The sequence below is a fragment of the Pinus tabuliformis genome, chromosome X, assembly GCF_031772625.1.
Source record: "Pinus tabuliformis cultivar Carrire ecotype Pingquan chromosome X, CPIR1, whole genome shotgun sequence".
NCBI lineage: Eukaryota > Viridiplantae > Streptophyta > Pinopsida > Pinales > Pinaceae > Pinus > Pinus tabuliformis.
Window position 1 is genome coordinate 715,681,142 of NC_142308.1, and position 22,511 is coordinate 715,703,652.

Here is a 22,511-nt window from a genome sequence, read left to right on the forward strand (position 1 = left end):
ACTAAGAGCATTGGATATCATTCTCAGAGATGACTAAAAATATGCGTTGGCATTTCAACAACCTACTAAGATACCAAACCCTATCGCCTCCCCCAGCGAAGCCTTAACTAGGAGCCTCTAGGCCAAGAGTAGCCCGAAGGGGGGGAATATTTATTGAGAGCGCCATCCTTTCATAGTGCTTTGCTTCTCATAGGAGATTGATTTTGCCTTTGCAGGCCCGCCTTGTGGATGTTGACAATTTTGGTTTTCTAAGACTTCTTTGCTCCTCTATCTTGTCAACATTTCTATTGATCACCTACCACCTTTTATGTATGTTCTTTATGTACTTGGTCGCCTTCTACACCCCAACCATGAGTCAAAGAAGGTGATCAACTATGACATTTATAGATAGGACATATAGGTCACCTAGATTGCCCCTCCCAAGGACCTTGATCCCAAGATGGATTTGTATTTATAGCACTTAATGTAGTCAAGGGTGCCTTATTATCAGACCCAAGTATACTTGGAAGCACTAGATGTAGAAACTTAAGATTCCTTTAGACTAGTCTAGAGTTTTTTTGGGTCAACTCTGTGTTGAGATAGACACTTTCATTCTGAGCCCTAAGATGATCCTCTTTGATTCATCAAATGACATCATCACACTTTAGTTCGGTTCCTTGTTTGTCATTAATGGTGATAGGAGTGCCACTTCTCCTCCCTTGTCATCTACTTGTTCCCTCCTTTATAATGCTGATATTGATCTAGGTCCTTAGTGTTATTTCTAACGTTACTTGATCATGCTCTTTCATGTATTTGTTAGTTTAGCTTATGTTACAATTTCAGAGTAACCTTAACTCTTAAGTACTTTTGGATGCTTACCTTTGCTTGTACTATTTTCTTTACTCTAATTGAACTGGCTTTTTAGCATTTTGTTAGACATGAATACACTTACCTATGTTTCATGCTACTTGTATCTATCTTGGAAATGCCGATTGCATTTACTTGTTGCATTTGAGTATAGCTTTAGCTTATTGTTTCAATTATAGAGTGCCTTTGAAATGGCTGTTTTCAACCAATTTGTCAAAGGCATCAGTCTTGTATCCAAATCTTTTCCTTCTCCAATTTGGTAGGTTACATGTTTGAATAGCAAGGTTTTTGTAGAATGTTTCAACTTTCTTTCTTACAGTAGATAACGGAGTTTATTTTTTGGATGCTGAGTTTTAAAATTTGGTTTCTGCTACTACATTGTGTGGTCATCTTTTTTGTCACAATGATTATTATATTTTTACTGGAAAGCTAAAGGAAAATTTAATTTTCTTCAAACTTACATATACAGGGAGTTGTGGCTGGTCTTTTGGTTCAAAGTACTCTCAAGTACTTGCTTCAATTTGGTGAAGTTTCCAAATACTTGGTAAAGTTCTCCATTCTATAACTTTTCCGTTGGGAATTTGAAATTGCTTATATTTTTATTCATTTGCAATTTCTGTATTGCAGCAACAAATATCAAGATGCATGAGAGTGATATGATTGATAGTATATCGTGTAATTTTATGTATAATTTAGCTGTTTTAGTTTTTGAGCTTACCATAGAGCCAACAATGTTGATAAATTGGCATACAGTGTAAACACATATTGCAGATGTAAAATCATAAAATAGTTGTGATTACACAACATAGTTGATTGATCTTGTATTTTGTCTTTACCAAGTCACTTTTTTTTAGCATACATCCCTCACATTCCTGGAAGTACAAATAATAGTTTATTTTCTTAAGTCATACTAGGAGACTTTGACATACATTTTAATTTTAAATCTTAGTAGTATCTGTGCGTACTTATTGGCATGGACATGCAGATGCTTAAAAATATGAATTTATGCATTCTTCAATAGTGATATCTGTCAGATGTGCCTGAAATAAATGCACATTGCATTTGTTTCCAATTTTTTTCCCTGAAAATATCATATATATCTTGGTGGAAGAATGACCGTAAAGAGAGGTTAGAGGCTAGTATAATAAAAGTAGGGTTTACTATTCAGTATTCTTATACAAAATATCTTAGCAGTTAGGCATATTATGGTTAATTTTTACAGAATTGTTGAATGTCTATATGATTATTGATCGCTTTATTAGTAATTATTTCTAAGCTCATTTCTAGTGATTTATGATATTTCATTTTTGTAAAAACTCTTGGTATAAGTCGCATCTACCACCTCATTGTCATCTTTATCATCATTTCTCCAAGATTCAGATACTTGGAGGTTGGTTTAGAAGCTGTTATTGGAGGCTCTATTGTTAGAAATGTGAAGGGCCATTTTTGGCACAGGGAGTATTTTTCTTATAAAAATGTCTCATCTACCATTTGGGAAGCTTCTCTTCAGTCCCAACCCCACTACAGTGGATTCCAAATTAGCTTCCCTCACCTATGAATTTGTGGTATTACTATTATTATCACGTAAATCTGTATTGACAAATCTGCATGACACTTTTAGACAGCCAACTCTGTTGTGGTTGAAAGTCTCTCTGTTCGGACTGGTGTTTTCTAGTCTTTGGAGGGTGTCCCTAGATGATGTATGGTATTATCCATTTAATATTTCAATGCAAAACTTCAATTTGATTAGCATACAACAATGCTTCTCTTTTGACATACCGATAAGACACCAAAAGTGGAGTAATTCCTGAAACTGAAATTTGTAATGGTTGAAATTAGATTTCTGAAAGTAATAGTAGCAACAAAATCGAAAGCGATGCAAGAAACCAATTTGCACCTCAAGTGAAATGTAATGTCCCAAATGCCATATTTTGCTAATTTTGCAGAAATCTAGCCTAAGCAAAACTTCTCCATAAAATAACCTTTCAATTAACAAAAGATTGCCATGTAAAATAGAACAAATAGAGTGCATGCAATTCAATAACACAATAAGCAGAAATAATCTCAACTTTAATTATAATAGAAACTGGGGTTTACACGCTGATACAGTAAAATATTTAAGATGGAACACTGGCCTCTAGAATCTGCTCCAATGCTGTGCTGGACCTCCAAAACTCAACTGAAATGTCACTGTTGAGCTCTGCTGTGAATTCTGGATGAATTCACCAATGAGAGATGAGTGCTCGCCTAATCTCACTGAATCACCCTAGGGTTTCCGTCCTAGGGCTACTGCTGAAGTAGAGAACCGGGTTCTCAACCTCTCATACAAGAAGAAATATAAAATCCAAGATGTCCTCTCATGGCCTCCTCTTCCTCTTTTATAAATCTGATAGACCCCTCTAGAACCTCCTATTTTATTATTATTTTAATCATGGAACACTTTTCCCTCTTTTATTTCAATTAAAATATTCTTTTTAATGTGGGAAAAGGGTAAATTGGCCACCATGCCTCCTCAGGTCACTGAAAATCACTTCTAACCATCATGTCCTGTAGATATTCTCATTCCGGTTCGAACAAGCTATTACACTAAGGTGTTCTGCCAAGTATTCCTCCCGAAATGCCACCTTAAGTGTAATTAATTGAGTCAGGCCCATTAATAACTCTAGTTTTTGAAAGTTGTTGGAATGCAACGGAACGAAAGGTAAACTGTGCAGATGATGGAATATACCAATCGAATGCCATCAGACTCATAAAAACTCCTCAAAACCCCTCCAAAAGCCCCTAGGCCTGCTAAGGATGCCAACCTGTACTTGTGACCTATCTGCCCCCAACTCTGAAAGTCCATCCTATCCATGCCATAAGGAATACCAAAAAAAGGAAGATTACAAATCCTTCCACCCCAAGATTGCTTGCCCTCAAGCAATCCTGTTAATTTTAGATAACAATGGTATGTTCTATGCTTTAGCACAATTTACTTCAATGTTCCTTTAGCAACCCAATGACAATTTCCAATTATATCCAGTAGCAATCACATTAACTTAAACACATTGATAGTAAATGTAGATAGAACATAAAAACATGTGCAGAAGACATGCTAAGACGAGAGGACACAAGATATGGTGGATGGCAGGGAAAAACCCTAATGTGGGGAAACCCTTTGACCAAATATTCTTATTATTCTTCAATAGTTCAGTAGAGAGAGAGTACAAATATCAGATTTACATGCCCAAAATAGTCCTGTCAAAATCAACAATCAACAACAATCAACTGCAACCCTAACCAAAAAGTCAACGTTGGTCAAAGCAACACCAAAATGTCCTCCAAGTAACTCGGTCAATAGTAGTCCAATTCGGCCTTCCAAGAGAGTCAAAGTCAGCCCAAAACAGTTTGGTCAACCCAGTCAAAGGAGAGAAAACACTGTTGTAATTTTGCGGTGAAATCCGAAGTCAATGCTGAAGTCAACCCCTGTAAACTGTCCTAAACTCCTTGATATTTGTGCCAATAAATGCGGCCCCCAAAAATCAAATTTTTGCCCTAAAAAACGAAGTCAATGTTGGTCAAAAGAGCCCTGGTCAACGCTGGTTTGTTTTCCTGAAATTCTACCAATAGACAATCCCAGAAATTCGGCCTCCAGCCACATGTGCGAAGTAGAGAAAGGCTGCCTCCAAGTTGTACAAACCAATGTGGAAAAAGTCGAAGTTGGGATTAAATCGGCAAGGGTCCAAAAGTTGAAAAAGTCGTTAAAGTCGGGAGTTTTTCGAAAAAGTCGGCAAAAAGTCGGCAAAATTAAAAAAAATACAAAAATATTCATTTTTTAAAAAATCCAGACTTTTTCAATAAAATCCCGATTTTTTCAATAAAATCCCAATTTTTTCAAACAAAAAAAAATCATTAAAAAATACCACGATTTTTTGGAAAAAGTCCCGATTTAATCCCGACTTTTTCGATTTAATCCCGACTTTTTCGACTGGGAAAAAATCGGCCGATTTAATTGGCCAGCCAAAATAATCGAAAAATCGGGATTTAATCCCGATTTTTTCCCGACTTTTTCCACACTGGTACGAACCAATCATGAGAGGAGAGGGAGAGATGTGTGATGTAATGAGTGATCTCCAAATAGGAGAGAGGTCACTCCTATTTATACAAGTTGTACGAACCAATCATGAGAGGAGAGAGAGAGATGTGCGATGTAATGAGTGATCTCCAAATAGGAGAGAGGTCACTCCTATTTATACAAGTTGTACGAACCAATCATGAGAGGAGAGAGAGAGATGTGTGATGTAATGAGTGATCTCCAAATAGGAGAGAGGTCACTCCTATTTATACAAGTCGGAGGGTGAGGAGACACATCTATTGGACTTCATGAGCCTACATTTGATTGAGGCCGACCTTGACAATTTCTGAATGAGAGAGAATAAATTCAAAATTCCATTTCTGCTTGTTAGAATGAGATGATCTTTATAGCAAAATTGGACCTCTCGAAAAGAGGAATCCAATGCAATAATCATCTCCATCATATGAGCTATCCTAAGGTGGAATATGGCCCTCGTTGCCAATTTTAACACTCCCTCTCAACTAGGGAGAATTCCACCTGCCAATCCATCTGTCATCATGCCATCCTGTCATCTTGTACCATCCCTGTCATCACTGCTCTACTCTGCTCTGCTCCGCTGAACCATGAAGTAATAATGAAGAAGAAGTGATCGAGAGTGAGTCATAAGATTAAACCACTCCCACTGACAAAAGTCAGTACTTGATCCCAGATCAAGTTGTTGAACACCATGCATCCTAGTCATAGGGAGTACGGCAGTACACGTGCGTCCATCGGTAGTGCTATGGTCCCTAGCCATTTTTGAGAGCAAGTTTGAGAGGGGAGGCAGCTCCCCCACAACCATGTTTTAGACTGCATACAAAATTATTCAATGGTCTCTAATTTTGGAAACACTGAGAGGGGGGTGAATCAATATTTCACTTCAAGTTAATTTTTTAACTTCACAGAGCATTAATTAACATTAACATCAGATCAAAACGTAAATCAACAACACCATTCAACAGTGCACAATATCAGAGACAATAAACACAAGATTTTTAGGTGGAAACCCTTCCATGAGAAAACACATTGAACACTTTGTTGAAAATGGCCGCTTAGGGATGAATTTCCTTAAATAAAATCTCATTTCTGACAATTCTGGAGTGACTTTCTAAAACCAAAATTCATGTCTAGCATCTCAAGAATGACTTTCCAAAAATAGTAAATCACCTTGCATCAATTGGTAATCAAGTATAGTTGAAGGAAAATCACTTAACATATCATTAGTTAATCCCTATAGTTCAATCTTGACTTAATCATCAATATTATTAATATTATTATTATTATCCTTTATGATACTATGATATTATTAGTAAAATAAATTACAAGTCACCTTACCTTCATCACCTCGATCTCTTCGAACCAATGTCGCACTAATTGGCAAATTATCGCGATAATATCGTTTTATCATGATTTTTTCAAAACAAAGAGAAAATTGGGCGATAAAATCGGGGTTTTTTTTATAGCCGATTTTTTTCGAAAAAATCGCTATTTTTACCCAAAAAATCGCACGACCGTCGGGCAGCGCGTGTTTTAAAGGGAAAAACACGATTTTCTTTGTCATTTGGAAAGCAGTAGGCGTGCGACTAGGGTTTGGACTCTTTGGAGACTTGGAAATTTTGGAGCTGAATCAACTATCTGGAGGAGAAAAACGAAGAGTGAGCTAAGGAGGAGACACATTATCTCCATAAAAGCAGTATGGGCACCAATGTTTTGCGTTTTCACTGTTTTGTAACTTTGTTTTTGTTTTTTCTATGTTGTTGGTTGGGTTTGGAATGGGGTTGTTTAAATTGTATGTAATTTTTTTTTAGTTTTTGTACAATGTAAATAGTAAAATACTAAATTGTAATTCTTATTTTCCCATAGGTTCACTGAAACACCATTCAAGTTTTCAACTTCAAAGTTCAAAATCAAACATGCCAAGGAAATTGGACCCTTTCTGGAAATTTGGTGAAGCTGATGCTCCGAATGATAGACTAAATTTGACTTGCAAGTTGTTTCGGCAACATATGTCTGGGGGGGTGTACAGATTGAAGTATCACTTTGCACAAATCCCTGGATTTGATGTAGGGCCTTGCACAGAGACAAATCCTGAAATCATTCGAAAAGCCATGAAAGCATTGGAAACTTTAGAGCACACTAGAGAGGCCAAAGCAGAAATGAAGAGGCAACTAAAAAAGTCAGTTGAACAAGGAAGTGCCAGTGGTTCTACTGCAGCATCAACCAACCCAGTAGCTGCCTCATCATTTTTTGTTCCTCGAACCACACCTGGTTCACAACCATCTATCAATTCAATGCTAAAAAAAACTGAGAAAGAACAAGCTGACAAGTCGTTGGCCAAATTTCTCCTTTGGAGTGATATTCCTTTCAACATCGTAAGGAATAATCCATTTTTCCAGCCTGCTGTTGATGCTATTGCAACTGTTGGCCCAGGGTACAAAATCCCTTCTTATCATGACATGAGAGGTCGGATTCTTCAAAATGAAAAGCTTGACTGCACCAAAATATTGGAGGCTTTTAGGGAATCATGGGCACAAACAGGGTGCACTGTGATGTCAGATGGTTGGACTGACCAAAAGGGGAGAAACCTTATAAACTTCTTGGTTAGTTATTCCAAGGGGACTATGTTTATCAAATTTGTTGATGCATTTGCACAAATCAAAGATGCAAGAACTTTATGTGATTTGCTGGATGTGTTTATTTTGGAGGTGGTGCAGAAAATGTTGTCCAAGTCATAACAGACAATGCTGCAAATTATGTTGCTACTGGCAGGATGCTTATGGATAGGCATCCTACTTTATTATGGACACCTTGTGCTGCACACTGCATTGATTTGATGTTGGAGGACATAGGGAAAATTTCCTTTGTCGAAGATATTGTTGAGTCATACAAAAGCATTACAAAATTTATATATAATCATACATCTATGCTTAGCTTGATGAGAAGATTCACCAACAAAAAAGATTTGGTGCGCCCCGCCATTACACGGTTTTCGACTAGTTTTATATCTTTTCAATCCCTCTTGAATTCTATGTGGGATGTGAAGAGAATGTTTCTTTCAGAGGAGTGGCGTGCTTTGCCAATGAGCCGCAAACCAGAGGGAGAGGCCATATGTAGAATAGTTTCATACTAGGAAGACTTCTGGGCGGGAGTGCAGGAGGTGTGCGTTGTTACTCAACCTTTGGTAAAGGTTCTTCGGTTAGTTGATGGTGAGAAGCCCGCAATGGGCTATTTGTATGAGGCCATGGACATGGCGAAAGAATCCATTCGGGCCTACTATGATGATAAGGGAGATGAGGGGTTTCAGAGACAACTCCTCCTTTGGGGAGTGATTGATGAACGATGGAACAACACACTCCATCATCCCATTCATGCTGCTGGGATTTTCCTGAACCCCGCATTTTCTTACGCATGTGGGTTCGTATTTGATGCTGAGATCATGGATGGATTCTTAACCTGTGTCCAGAGGATGGTGCAATCTCTAGCAGAACGTATAGAAATCTCTAAAGAAATTGAGACATATAGGATGGCAGGTGGCACATTTGGCTTTGACATGGCTGTGACTGATAGGATGATTAAAATGCCAGGTATTTTTTAGTTTGTTTCAAATTTCATTGTCTCTTCAAATTCCATTTTTTTCCTTATGTTTATTTAAAATTTTATTTGTAATTTTGTTGTAGATGCATGGTGGAGAATGTATGGTGCCAGGGTACCCCTTCTGCAAAAGCTTGCCATTCAAATCCTCAGCCAAACATGTAGCTCCTCAGGATGTGAGCGCAACTGGAGTGTATTTGAAAAAATACACAACAAGAAGCACAACAGGTTAACACTTAAAAATTTAAAATATTACAAATTTTCAAATAAATTTTTGAATTCATTAAACAATATATTTTTTATAATTATTATTTCATGATCTTTGTACAGGTTGGAGTCCCAACGACTTAATGACATGGTCTACGTCTACTACAATCTTCGATCGTGGGTGAGGCAAATTGAGAGGACACCTGATATGGAGGCCATCTCATTGGATGGGATTGACACCACTGCTGCATGGAGGGTTGAGGCCGAGAGGCCTCTCATGGAGTCTGCTAATGATTGGTCAGTGCAGGATGTAGTGGAGGGGGAGGAGGAAGAGGAGGAGGAATTGGAGCAACAAGAGGAGGAGGTGACACCACCTACCCGGGCTACCCCTGCCACCAGTAGAGGACGTGGTCTACCTCCTATAGCTTCTACTCCTAGTTCTTTAGCTTCTAGAGCACAACAGACTCCACTGCCAACTCCACCAGCACCAACATCTACATCTAGAGGGAAAGGGAAAGCTATGGCATTTTATCGCAAGAGGGGCAGAGGAAATCAGTAGTATTAGTTATTTGGTTCATTTCATTGTATATGACATTATGACTCATGATATGAGATGCATTATTATATTTTTTGTTGATATTTTGAGGTTGAGTTGGGACTCAGGAGTCAGGACTTACTATTCAGGACATGATTCACTGTTATGTGTGATGTAGCACTAGAAATGATATTAAACATCTTATATATTAGTTCTTTTATCATATTTATGTGTCAATGTATTTATTTTATGTTGTAGATGGTTTAGATATTAAAAAAATTGAAAAAAATGAATATTTTTGTATGTTACGAATTTTTCCTGATTATTTCCGATTTTTTCCCGATTATTATGATTTTTTTGCTGTGCCGAAATTATCCCAATAACGATTAGTGCAACATTGCTTCGAACCTCTCTCCTTGATGACTCACATGGCACTACATAACTCTCTTCCTCGCTTAATGATATGTTGCACTCTCTCTTACACTGTCATGAAAGGCAGGTCATAAAGGATTTCTTTTACGCTCTCTTTAATGCATATGTTAGACTCTTGTTAAGTAATGCATATGTTAGACTCTCATTAACTAAGGCATGCGAACCTCTCTTAATGGCATAAGTTACTAAGCCATGCATTCCTCTCTTAATGGCATAAGTTACTAAGGCATGCGTGTCTCTCCTTAATGGCCTGAGTTACACTCCCCTAAATGGCATATGTTACTCTTCCTCAAGGCATGCGTATTGCTTCTCCTTTATGACAAGAATTTGTTGCTCCTCCTATATATGTGTCTCATGTCTTCGCACCTAACTGCTACTACTTGTGTATTGTGAAAGAAGAATTCAAACTTGAGAGAGAGAGAGTTGGAGAGACTTGAAGAAGATTGTGAGAGAGAGACTTGGAGAGTAAGAACAAAACTTGGTGAGCCAAGGTTGATTCACTACTTCAATGTTTTAGTGTTGATTCAGTTGAAGGCAAGGTTGATTCAGTGTTTACATATGTTGTTGCTATCGTTGATTTTCATGCCATGACTTGTTCAAATTTGGGTGAACTTACTCATTCTCTTGATCTATCATTATACTCTATATCTTTGTTGAACAATTGATATGTAATAGAAAAAGAATCTAGTTGAGTTTTCCCCTTGTGGGTTTTTCCTTGGTCATTGGACCTAAATTCTCTGTCTCATTTTGTTCTTGGCTATCTCCTATTGTGCATTTGGTTTACATTCTATCTACAACTACTTAACTAATATTGCCGCATGAAGAAGTTTTTTTTTGGAATAAGTAATTGTTTCATCATAAAACATCAAAATTTCAACATGCTTCTTAATACAAGTCTTCAAAATTTACATCAATTAGGAAGCTCCAACTTCCAAGATTTTCAACATCAACTAAACGAAGCTTCAACCCCCTTGTTTACATGCTCCAACCAGAAGGACGCTCCAATGCCCTAATTTACCAGTGCCAACTGAAAGGATGCTCCGACGCCTTGGTTTATAGGTTCCAACCTGAAGGAAGCTCCAACTCTCTGATTTACCAACTCCAACTAGAAGGACGCTCCAACGCCCTGATTTACTAGCTCCAACAGGAAGGACGCTCTAATGCCCTGACTTTATCAACTTCCACTGAAAAGACGCTCCAACGCCTTGCATAGGCTCCAACCTTCCCTAACACCACCCTGCCACCTTGTAGTGTTCTCAAGCTCCGTCCTGAAGGAGACTCCACTCTCCTACCTTGCTCCACCCAACCACCCTGCTCAGCGAGCGGACCACATTCACAATTTTCAGACTGGATCCACCTGTGCTCAATATCAATACAAAAACAAACTGCAATACAATCTCTGCCTAATCAAATCTGCCTTTGCTCGATATGTACATCAAACCCTAGCTTGAAAAACTTAATTATCTTCTGCTCAAGTTGCGTCAACTTGTCATCAAACATCTAGCCATATAACCATGGTTCAACAAGCAAGTTAAAATCACTGCATTCATCAGCTGCCCACACAGGGTAGTAACACTGCTCAACAATTTTTGTCAAAACCTAATTCAACAATAAATTTTCTCACAATACAAATCTGCTCAATGCATCCTGTGTCTTTTTCTTCAACAATACTGTCAGACCTTATCACTATATCCCACATATCATCAAGCTACAGCTTAGATAACTCTGTAAATAGCTAAGTCATACACTGTCAAATCCTAACTGTCATACATATTCACATTAGTAGTAACAGATTCTGACATCTGAGTATCTTGTCAATGCTCTAACTAGTACAATTTATTCACAGCAACTTGAACAAGCTTCTTAACAAGCATTCAATCATATAACGCAACATTCAAGAACTCCAACAACAATGCAGTGCAATGGTTCTACAAGTTAAACTTTTTGAAATACTGATGTAAGCTACAGTTATGCCTCCTTCAACATACACTTCTCTAGAAATGCCTTCAATGATAATTTTCATATCTCGAAAATCGCTGATCCAAAATGTACTACTGAAGATGTCACTGATTTACTTGGCCAAGAGTTCTGAAGGTGCACTTGAGCTGATGAAAAGGATATGCCTGAAGATGTCTACTGCTGATCACGACAATCAAACAACCGCAGAGAATAGAATCAGATATGCTTGTAGTAATCCTGGATAGTCTACTTTGAATTAGGCTTGTCACAACTGCCAAATACTACAGGATTTTGCCATAGATTTGGCATTGACGATTTGCAATATGCATGAAACAAAGGGTCCAAATATGCCTCAGATAAATGCCTACAGGTGCTGAGTAATTTTTGCCATCAAGGAGCTTCGATCCCTTAGATTAGGTCTCTGAACCAGGTTAGCTAAGTCTTCTTGATATGCACAGACCAACCTCGAAAGGTCACAACCCAAATTGTCCTGAATTCACAATGAATGTTTCCACAACAATTTTGCAGAGGATGCCTCAGAAAGTTGGAGCTTGTAGGGTGTTGGAGCATCCTTTCAGGAGTTGGATCTTCCTGATAACTTGAATCCTTTTCTAATAGAATACTAGGAAGTTGGAGCTTCCCTTCAGTTGTAACTGATAAATATTGATAAAGCGTTCATTGGTTTTTCTCCCGAAAAGGTTTTAACTTTCCACCCAAAGATTTCTTGTGTAATGTTCTTGTGATGTGATGCTAGTTTATGTTTTGATTTGATGCTAATGACATTTAATGTTTTGAAAATTTAAGAATTAACTAATTGAAGTGAAATACTGAAATCTATGCCAATCTCTAGATCCATATGTAAGTTGCTCAAAATAGGCTCAAGATCCATGCTATAAGGGGAGGGCCAAAAACAAAACCATGTGACCTTCTTCAAATACCAATAAAGTCATGAGATAATGTGCCATAAATTGGTTTGTAGCTATTATAACCACCTGTTTTTGTCAAGCAAAGCTCAAATCATATGCATAGTGGACCAAACATCTTGCCAACCCCAAGAGAGAGGGGGTGGCCTCATCATCTACCAACAAAATAATGCAAAGAAGTGACGAGTGCCTCAATATATGTGCAAATCAGTTGAGTGCTCTACTAGGAGTGGGGATCTAGCTCTATAGTGGGAAAGATCTCAAGATCTCCAGAGACTAAAAACCACATGCTTGAATTAGGTCAATGAACATGTCAACCTCCTGAACCAAATGCCCAAGCTCATCTCCCAGAATAACCTCTATCAATAAGTGTTCCCAGCAAGGGACAAATGAACAACCATGTTCTAGCAACCTATTGACAACTCCTGATGGAATGTCACAACTCTCAATGTCGTGTCATAGCTCTTATGGCATGCCACAATGCCCAATCTAAGGCTACAATGCCCACGTGGTGTCATAACGTGCAATGCAAAGTCACAACACTTGAGATGGAAGGCTCCTAAAAAACTCCAATGTGTATGGGTTGCCGTCCAAATATGTGCCATGAAGTCAACAATGGGAGAGCGCTCAAGCCTATCCGTGTACCAAAATCACCAAAGTAGGGGCATCCAAATCAAAGAGCTCCATTCAAGATTAATCATACCTACTTATCCTCAAAACATCAGGCTTCTCCTCAAAACATCCTCAAAACACTTAATTAGTAGAAACAAAATTATAGAATCGTTCTCAATCACAATGACAAACAGATTCTGCCCAATCAACAATTTTTCATTAAAATTCTGAACTTGGGCTCTCGTCCTAGGATAATGGCCTAGCTGAGACAAATTACAAATAAAATATGTCTTAGAATTGATTCAATAGATTATGCCCTAGATTGGTCCTTGATCTCCTTGGTTGATATAGATCTCCAAGCTACCCTACTACACTTCCTCGAACCTCACACGCTAGAATGGATTTCCTTCTCCACTCCTCACTGGGATGCCTGTCTCATTGTCTTGTGCTCCTTTATGGTGCATCTTTCTCCTCTCCTTAGCCCTGCTTTTATAACTTTACATTGAGCTTAATCCCTAACTGTAATCTCCAAAGTGATTGCCAACCAAGATTAGATCTTGCGTCATTTGAGATCAATGACAGAGATTGACATATATTAATTAAAGTAATTTACTTTACTTTTCCTGAGTTTCTTTAGCTCAATTAAGTTACATTAACAACTTGCTCACACTTGAGAAAATGTCCTAAGGATATTTGTGGTGACTTCTAGCATGCCTAAACATTATGGCCTATGTAGAGGTACCTGCCCAAGCTATAAACATCAACCTACCAATGTTTGAATACACTTTCCATCAATCCCAATAAACTACGAAAACATTGTTAAAAGTTAGAGTTCAATGATATTTAGATTTACAAAATGCAAAACCATATAACAACAAGGAAATAATCTATGAAGCATAGGGTCAGCAATGGCTTGAAGGCTATCAAAGAGGTAAGTAAGGGATAGTTCAATAAGTAGTTTCTAATGGCTAAAAATGCACAAAAAATTAACATTAACCTAGATGTTAGCCTTAAATTTTATGGTAAAACATGCATAAATGATAGCTTTTTGATTTTAACATTAATGGATGTAAAATCTATCTAATAGGAAATAACATTTAGGTGAAAAATGCTATTAAATGCAGATTTAGAGCAAACCCTAACTCTAGCTAGCATGAAATGCATAAAAGAAGAAAATTTAGGTAGATCAACACACCTAGAGTAGTGCCTTTAGTCAATTGGGCAATTGAGTCAAATAGGGCGAGGTCAAGATAGAAGAACATTGGATGGAGAGGGTGAAAGACCATTCAATTCACTTAGAAACCCTAGCGACTTTCCTCTATTGGAGATTTGAGGTCAAAGGATGCAAGAAAACTAGTTCCTTTGATGGATTATTGAAGATAAATTTTTCATAAATACATAGAAACAAGAGTTTATAAAAGATATTGCATTTTTTAGTTTGGCATATGAAAAACCTTATTTTGGAAATTTCATGCAAAATGGAAGAACATTAGCAATAAACTTACACCATTCAAGAACGAACCACTTCATGAATCCATAAGAAAGCCTCTCCATGCAAAACATATGCTCCCCAAGACAATTCACACTCTAATTTGCCATTGCACCCAAGACAAAAAAAGAATCACTATTGCGAGCTCCTTCAATAGAAGAGAAATGACTATGTGTGACAATGATCCAAATGAGAATAACCCCCCTCTATTTATATGAGGGTAACTAAATTAGTTTTCCTTATTTTGTTATGAAAATCCCTAAAAATTTGCTTAAAGTGCTCAACAAGGCTAATAGATCACAAGCCGACCTAAAGATAGCTTTACAAAATGATGAATCATAATAAAGTGACATAAATTCTCCACACATTAGAGAATTATCTCTCCAATATGACACCATCCTCCATAAATGAACATCTCTTGAAGCAATGTGACAAAGTGGGACCAAGAGTGCTCCAAGTAACACCTCTTCATCCAATACGTCATCCTCAAGAAGCCTTGCGTCACCTTCCTAGGGCATGCATGGGTGATGTGGCAATGCCAGGACATCATGTCAACATCAAAAGAAAGTGTGCTAGCCCTCCCAAACTGTCTCGAGTGATATCCATCCTCATCTGGGCTTTAGAACAAGGCAACATCCATCAAGTAGGTATAAGGCTAGCTTGGGGACATCTTGGCTCCTTTGAGGCACAACATAAATCAAGGTAATGCCTTGACTTCTTGGCTAAGTGTTTCAACATCCAGAGTTGTAGGAGGCTCCTCACCCCTTGGGCACATACTTGGAGGCTGGACATTGAAGCAACAAGACTTAAAGTTGTTGTGCTCTTAATGTAAATACACAAAGGTATTGTAAATAATATTTTATTAATAAGATGAAGTGTACAAAGGTGATTGAATGTTACAATGAGGGACTGCTCATATACCTAGGCAAGTGCCCTTTCATGAATAGTCATATCCATTAAGACATGCCTGTTCATTGACTAATCATTAATTAACTATAATTATGATTATTATTTATTCACTTATATTTATTTTATTTTTATATAAATTATATTCGTAACATTGCCCCTCTTAAAAAAGCTTTGTCCTCAAAGCTTATTTGTTTTTGTTCACCTTCTCCATGTCATTTCAACATGTGTAAATGGTAATATTGAGGTTATCCATATATATATATATATATAATTTTTACTTATTCCAATTCGTATTATTATTATTTTAATTTTTATAATATATTTTCTTTTTGTAACCTTATATATATATATATATATATATATATATATATATATATATATATATATATATATATATATATATATAATTTTTACTTATTCCAATTCGTATTATTATTATTTTAATTTTTATAATATATTTTCTTTTTGTAACCTAAATTTTATTGTACCTAAGTATTATAATTTTTAATTTATATTCCCTTAAACTTATGTAGCCACTTGTTTCATCCTTTTGTATCCAACTGTGTCTAGAAGGGTACACGACAATCTTCTGAATGTGGAATATTACATCCGTTTTAACAATTAATTTTCCACTTGCAGTATTGCCTCGCAGTATGAACCATTGCCTCACAATTTAGAGAATATTTCTAGAGGTATTGTGTCGGTTTTAATTTTCAGGGATTTGGTGCTAATCTGAATGATACAACCCTCCCATAAGGAGGCGATAGGAGATCTCTCGAACTCCCTTTCTCCAAGGAGTGGCTTCAAGCGATCGACCTCCACAATTCTTGAGCACTGTGAATACACAAGATACAGACACAATCTTTCATTCCCTTGTTGTGAATACTTCTCTGCTGAACTGATTCCTTGACAAACCCTATAATTGGTGCTATTTTCCTTATAATGATTCTTGAGAATAACAGGAAATCGTAACATTAGGTTTACAAGAGAGGGCACAGTCCAGTGTTGCACGAAGCGCCCCCCCCGGTTCCAAGCCCCGAAGCGCGTCCCGTACGGAAGCGCCTAGGAAGCTTGGCCGGAAGCGGCGCTTCCGAATTCGGAAGCGCCGCTTCGGCTTTTTTAGCCGCTTCCTGGAAATTTGGAAGCGTCGGCGCTTCCGAAGCACCGAAGCGCGCTTCGTACGGCGCTTCGGGCGTCGGAAGCGTGGCGCTTCGGAGGAGGAAGCGTACGCTTCCCAGACGCTTCCGTACGCTTCCCAGACGCTTCTAGAAAAGCGTTTAGAAAATCGTTTTTTTTCAATTTTTTTTAAAATTTTAGGTGAGTTTGCTTGTTGAGGGTGGGTCCACCTTGCGTTAGGGTGACGAATGAAGGCAAAAAAAATATAAATATAGCAGATGCTCCCTCATGGTAATGTTAAATTCTTAAAGTAAAAGTGACATTCTCCTTTAATTTTCATTTTCATCCTTTTACTTAAATTTTTAACATTACCATGAAATGACTCAGGATGTTTGAGAGTGGTTCCAACCTCATTAGACTTCATATGGAGAAAATAGAATTTCATATCCTATTCAAAATCAGCAGACTTAACAGTTTTCAGGTATTCAGGATCAATGGGATTGTGGCATTTCATTAGATTATATCAAGTATGAAGGTATGCGATTAGCATTTAATCAAGAGCACCAAGCCCTATATGTACCCTGGTGTTGGTGGTGTTAATTGTTGAACTCCTTTGTCACGCGGCACGCCCTTAGCAAAAAATTACCTTTCAATCAAGTCAAAATCATCGATCAAACATGTTAAGCTTTTTCTACCATATTTTAAGTCTTGAATTAGGTAGTTTGATCAAAATTGGGCAATGTTGACTAATATCCCTAGACAATCAAGGTAGAGGCAAAGGCTAGACAAGAGGAGAAGAATCTAGATTCTAGATCATTAATGTACAATGGATGTTATATCTATCTTGATTTATGCAAAAATATGCATGTTTTCATGTCTTCTACAATTAATTTGGTATTTGGGATGTTTGTTTTGAGTATAAATGCAAAAAAATATAAAATATATATATATAGCAGACGCTTCCGCGGACGCTTCGCTTCCTAGATTTTTGGAAAATGACGCTTCGGCGTCCCCGCTTCCAAAAAACGCTTCTGCTTCGCTCCCGCTTCGTGCAACATTGGCATAGTCTCCCCAAACCATTTTCTAGAATCTATATAAGGTATCAAATTGTCAAAGAGAAGAACATCTCCCTTGCCTACAAATTGTTTCCACTGTTCGTCCACCTCGTTTTCTGGAAACTGTAAAATCCAATCAGATCTTTGTTCTTGTTAGCGACAGTGCATGCAACCAGAAACGTAGAGTCGAAAAAATATTGAATTTGCAGAACGTCTAAATGGGCATGGAAATCTAGTATTCGTAACCCTAGAAATTTTGTATGTGTCTTCAAATATATATTTGATAAGCATGGCATCGAATTTGGTCCCGAAAAGTTCTGAAGAAGGCATCATCTCACGCAGATCACATTTTAAGTACTCAAGGTTGAATGAATGTTGCACATTCAACGCGTACTTAATTTTCATGCACTGCTTCAGCTGAGGGTGCTCCTCTATCACCATGAACATATCTATGTTTTTGATAAAATTTTGTGGTCAAGAACTCGTGTTAACAAAATGTTGCACATAATCGTTTTGCTCTATCCTCGTGGACACCCTCCCATACCGAAAATTTACGCCTTTCTGACACAACCCCGTATCTAGATTAGCAGCTTCTGGTTTTACCATATTCCAGTGGTCTAGAGACGGAAAGGGCATCATATTGCTGACATAGTAGGGAAACCCTAATGATCCGTTGCATTTCTCTGAATCATGTAGCTCATACGTCGTGAACTAAGTTGCACGAAACAAGGAAACATGTACGAGTTTCCGAAACGGGCACGGGTACGAAACGTGACCCCCCCAAATTTTGGAAACGAGGAAACGTGATATATATATATATATATATATATATATATATATATATATATATATATTAGAATGTAGGACATTTAAGAAATGTTATGTGCAATCATAAAGCATACATGATACATTATAATTTATTACATTTAAAGTTCAAACATTATGATTAAATTTACATCACATTTACTCATGAATGATCACATAATAAGAATAGCAATATTGGAATATCCAAAATCAACCTTTGTTATATATCCAAATCTCGAAATCAACCTTTATTATATATATGAGGCTGCAATTACAATAAAGACTATGAGGTTGCAAGTACTATAAAGAGAAAAGACTAATTCTCATAAAAAAATAGAAGCAGAAGCATGCTCAACAGTGGATGGTGGTGCTGAAGAAGATGAAGGGCCAATTCCACTTCTAGGCTGGACCTCAATATTCAGGGCAGCAAGAGAGAGATCAAAATCAAGACTTTTTGGATCCACATTTCATTCTTTAGAAGGACCACTGCTATATTCTGGACCGTTATGAGATGCAAGGCGAAAGTTGGAGTGCACATAAACAAGATCCTCTACCTTCTGTGAACCCAACCTATTACACTTCACAGAATGAATAAAACCATAGGTGCTCCAATTCCTTTTTGCTGATGAAGAGCTTGCCACTTGTGAAAGAAAACGAATGGCAAAGTTTTGCAAATGTGCACCATTTGCTCCATGACAAATCCACCACCTAATTGGATTCATGGTGCTTCTCTCCTCCAAATATGATATATCTGAATAGTCATCTAATCCTGCAGCAAAACTGGAATGTTTTTCCTTTACCTCCCTGTGTAGATGAGATGGCAATATTCTCATAAGGACTTTTTTCACCCCATTAGCCACCTCTCTATCCTTATGGGGTGCCTTGCTCTTCCCATTACTTTGAGCAATAAGCTTCTAATCATAAAATTTGGGGTTCAAGGCATGTGCTAAAGTTTGCAATGGAGTGTTGAAGTTGTTCCACCTATCAAAAATGATTTTCTTGACTAAATCAATAAAATGATCATCAACAAACAAAAGTTATGGAGACTCTTGTGAAATGATTTCCATAGTTTTCTCAACCATGGAATCCATGCCATCATATACCTCTCTTAAGAAAGGTTGGTCAGTGTTAGCATTCCAAAGAAGCTCAAATGCAGGGTTGTGAACTTTAGCAAGAAATCTACCTTGCTCCACCAGTCCTCATCAAGGCACAATCTACGCTCCATATATCCCCGCTCTGAATCTGTTTGTCTCCACTCAACCTAAAGTTGATTCACCACCATAGAAACTAATGCTTGCTTAACCTCAACAAGGCGACACAACATTAGGATGTTTGAGGCATATCTTGTCTCAACGACTCTTAACAACTCCAATTTGGAGTGCTCTCGAAATATTTCCTGAGATTGGTCGTGGTTGGTGATGAATTTAACAATCTCCCTTGCTTCCCCTGTGATTTCCTTTATCCTTGGAACTTTGTTGTCAATCTCCTCTAAGATCAGATTCAGTTATGGACAATGCATGGTGTCCAAAAGATGTGGTCATACCTCCCCTCAATAAGTAAACTTGCAACTTTGCAAACTTGTGTCCGTGATAACTTGCACCACCCTGTTCGGTCCTATTTGTTTAGTAGATTTTATAATAACGTCAACAATGAACTGTGCATCTTTTACCTCTCTTGAGCAGTCTTCCGCCTTTAAAACCATTGGTCCTTTCAGGGAAGTGGCAATGATATTTATCAATGGTTTGCGCCTTGTATCTGTCCCAATGTTGCACGAAGCGGGAGCGAAGCGGAAGCGCGGAGCGCGGAAGCGTCATTTTCCAAAAATCTAGGGAGCGAAGCGTCCGCGGAAGCGTCTGCTATATATATATATTTTTTTATATTTTTTTGCATTTATACTCAAAACAAACATCCCAAATACCAAATTAATTGTAGAAGACATGAAAACATGCATATTTTTGCATAAATCAAGATAGATATGGCATCCATGATTCCATTGTAGTTACTAGTATGTACAACAATCATCTATATTCTAGCTATTACAAACATACATCAAATTTTTAAGCATATTATAAAACATAAAACATTTAAGCATATTATAAAACATAAAACATAGAGCATATTATGATTTATCTAGCAAGTGAGCAACTGTCAACATTTGTCATGTCCAAAATTCAAATAATAATGTTTACAAAATATGTCACTTGGTCACCGCCAAGCCAAAAAGGTTCAAAATTCAAATTCACAAGTCTACAAGTCTAATGAGTAATCTATGACAAAAAGAAGTAGATTGTGAATATATCTACTAATCTCTCCTCCTTCCACCACGAATAGAACGTGATGGCGGGCCTCCACGTGGTGGCAATGAAGAAGATGGTCCCTGTGTAAGTCGTGGCACTGGAACTGATGAAGAAGAACCTCCTCTAGTAGAAACCAAGGGACCAGATGGGGGTGGGGGTGGTGGCATATCAACACCCGTGTCATCATCCTAGAATCGCTCAAAAAATTCATGCAAAAAAAAAACACTAGTTAACAAAAAAATTAAAAACATGAATTCTTTATAAGGGAAAATTGGAAAATTCATACCACAATGGACATACCTGGATAAGAGAATCCTCTAATTGCTCTAGTCGCAACACTCCATCCTCCAAATTGGGCTCCTCTGGATTCTTGTCCCAAGTCAACAAGTCTTTATTAGACTTTGCATCTTCACAGTAATGGGACAACAATCGCAAGTTGTAATGAACATAAACCAAGCTCTCTGCCCGGTCTAAATTCAACCTGTTCCTTTTAACACTGTGGATGAAAGAATAAGAGCTCCAACACCTCTCTGCAGAAGAAGTGTTTACCACCTGTGATAGCACCCGCAATGCCAAACTCTGTAGAAGTGGAGTAGGCCCTCCATGCATGTTCCACCACTCAAGAGCAGAAAAATTCTCTCGATCTTGAATTGCATGCATGCTCGAAAATGGACCAGTGCTGCTCGTATAGTTGCTCACGTGTCTCCGTACCAATGCAGCCTCCTCCTCATCAGGGATTAATCTACTCAATGCAGCCATATATTTTTCGTGAACCTCTTTATCTTGGTGTGGTTTTCTCCTGACTCCCCCCCCAGGTGCTGGTTTTGAAAGCCATGATGGATGATAGTATTTAGGTGTCAAAACATATGCTAATGCATGCAATGGAACATTTAGCATATCCCATCGTTTTACCACCTCTTCACGAATATAATTGTACAAGGTGGTATCTCTAGGCTCAACAATGTCTTTAATCTGCCCCAACATGCTATCCATTTGCTCATACACCTCCCCAATTACTGGTCGATCTGAATCTGCAAACTTGATCATGTAATAAATTGGTTTGGTGAATTGCAAAACATATTTAACCTGTGACCAAAAGTAACTGTCAAGAACAGTGTCCTTGACTTCATTAGCACCATCTGTGTCATTGTTAATTTCATCCCATGTTTCAGCACACACCAGATTAGTTAAAGCTTGTCTCACCCTCACTAGCCGCCTAAAGGTGAGGTAATAACTAGCAAATCTTGTCTTTGCAATTTTAAGCAATTGCAACTTGGAGTAAGTGCCATAGAAGTAGTTTACCCTTGTATGCCCTGTGATGAATTTAATGAGCTGCTTCCCTTTCCTGTAAACCTCAGCAATCCACCCACAATCTTTGTGTTTCACAATATCATGCATCAAAAGGTTCAATGTGTGAACCAGGCACCCAGACCAAAAGATGTGTGGATGAGTACGCTCAATAATTTTTCCTGCTAACTTACAATTTGCTGCATTATCTGTGATCACTTGAACCACATTATTCGGACCAACATCTTTGATTGATTTCAATAGGAGATCTGCAATGTTTGGTGCAGTTGCACTGATGGAGGAGGAGTCATGAGATGCAATAAATACTGCACCACTAGAAGAAACACCAAGAACAT

At 37.8% G+C, this 22,511-nt stretch overlaps 2 protein-coding genes across 2 annotated transcripts in view; both read left to right on the plus strand.

Annotated features, from left to right (window-relative positions):
• LOC149141963 (ubiquitin-like modifier-activating enzyme 5) overlaps window positions 1–22,511 on the plus strand; it is a 479,516-nt gene that overhangs the window by 321,699 nt on the left and 135,306 nt on the right. Inside the window, exon 10 of the mRNA XM_089447610.1 lies at window positions 1,316–1,390. Within this exon, the coding sequence (XP_089303736.1) occupies window positions 1,316–1,390 (75 nt within the window). The remainder of the gene's footprint in view (window positions 1–1,315; window positions 1,391–22,511) is intronic.
• Window positions 8,623–9,528, plus strand: LOC149141965 (uncharacterized). Its single transcript, XM_089446282.1, has 2 exons — window positions 8,623–8,758; window positions 8,861–9,528. The coding sequence occupies exons 1-2, from the start codon at window positions 8,631–8,633 to the stop codon at window positions 9,294–9,296; spliced, it is 564 nt and encodes a 187-aa protein (XP_089302408.1). The 5' UTR covers window positions 8,623–8,630; the 3' UTR covers window positions 9,297–9,528.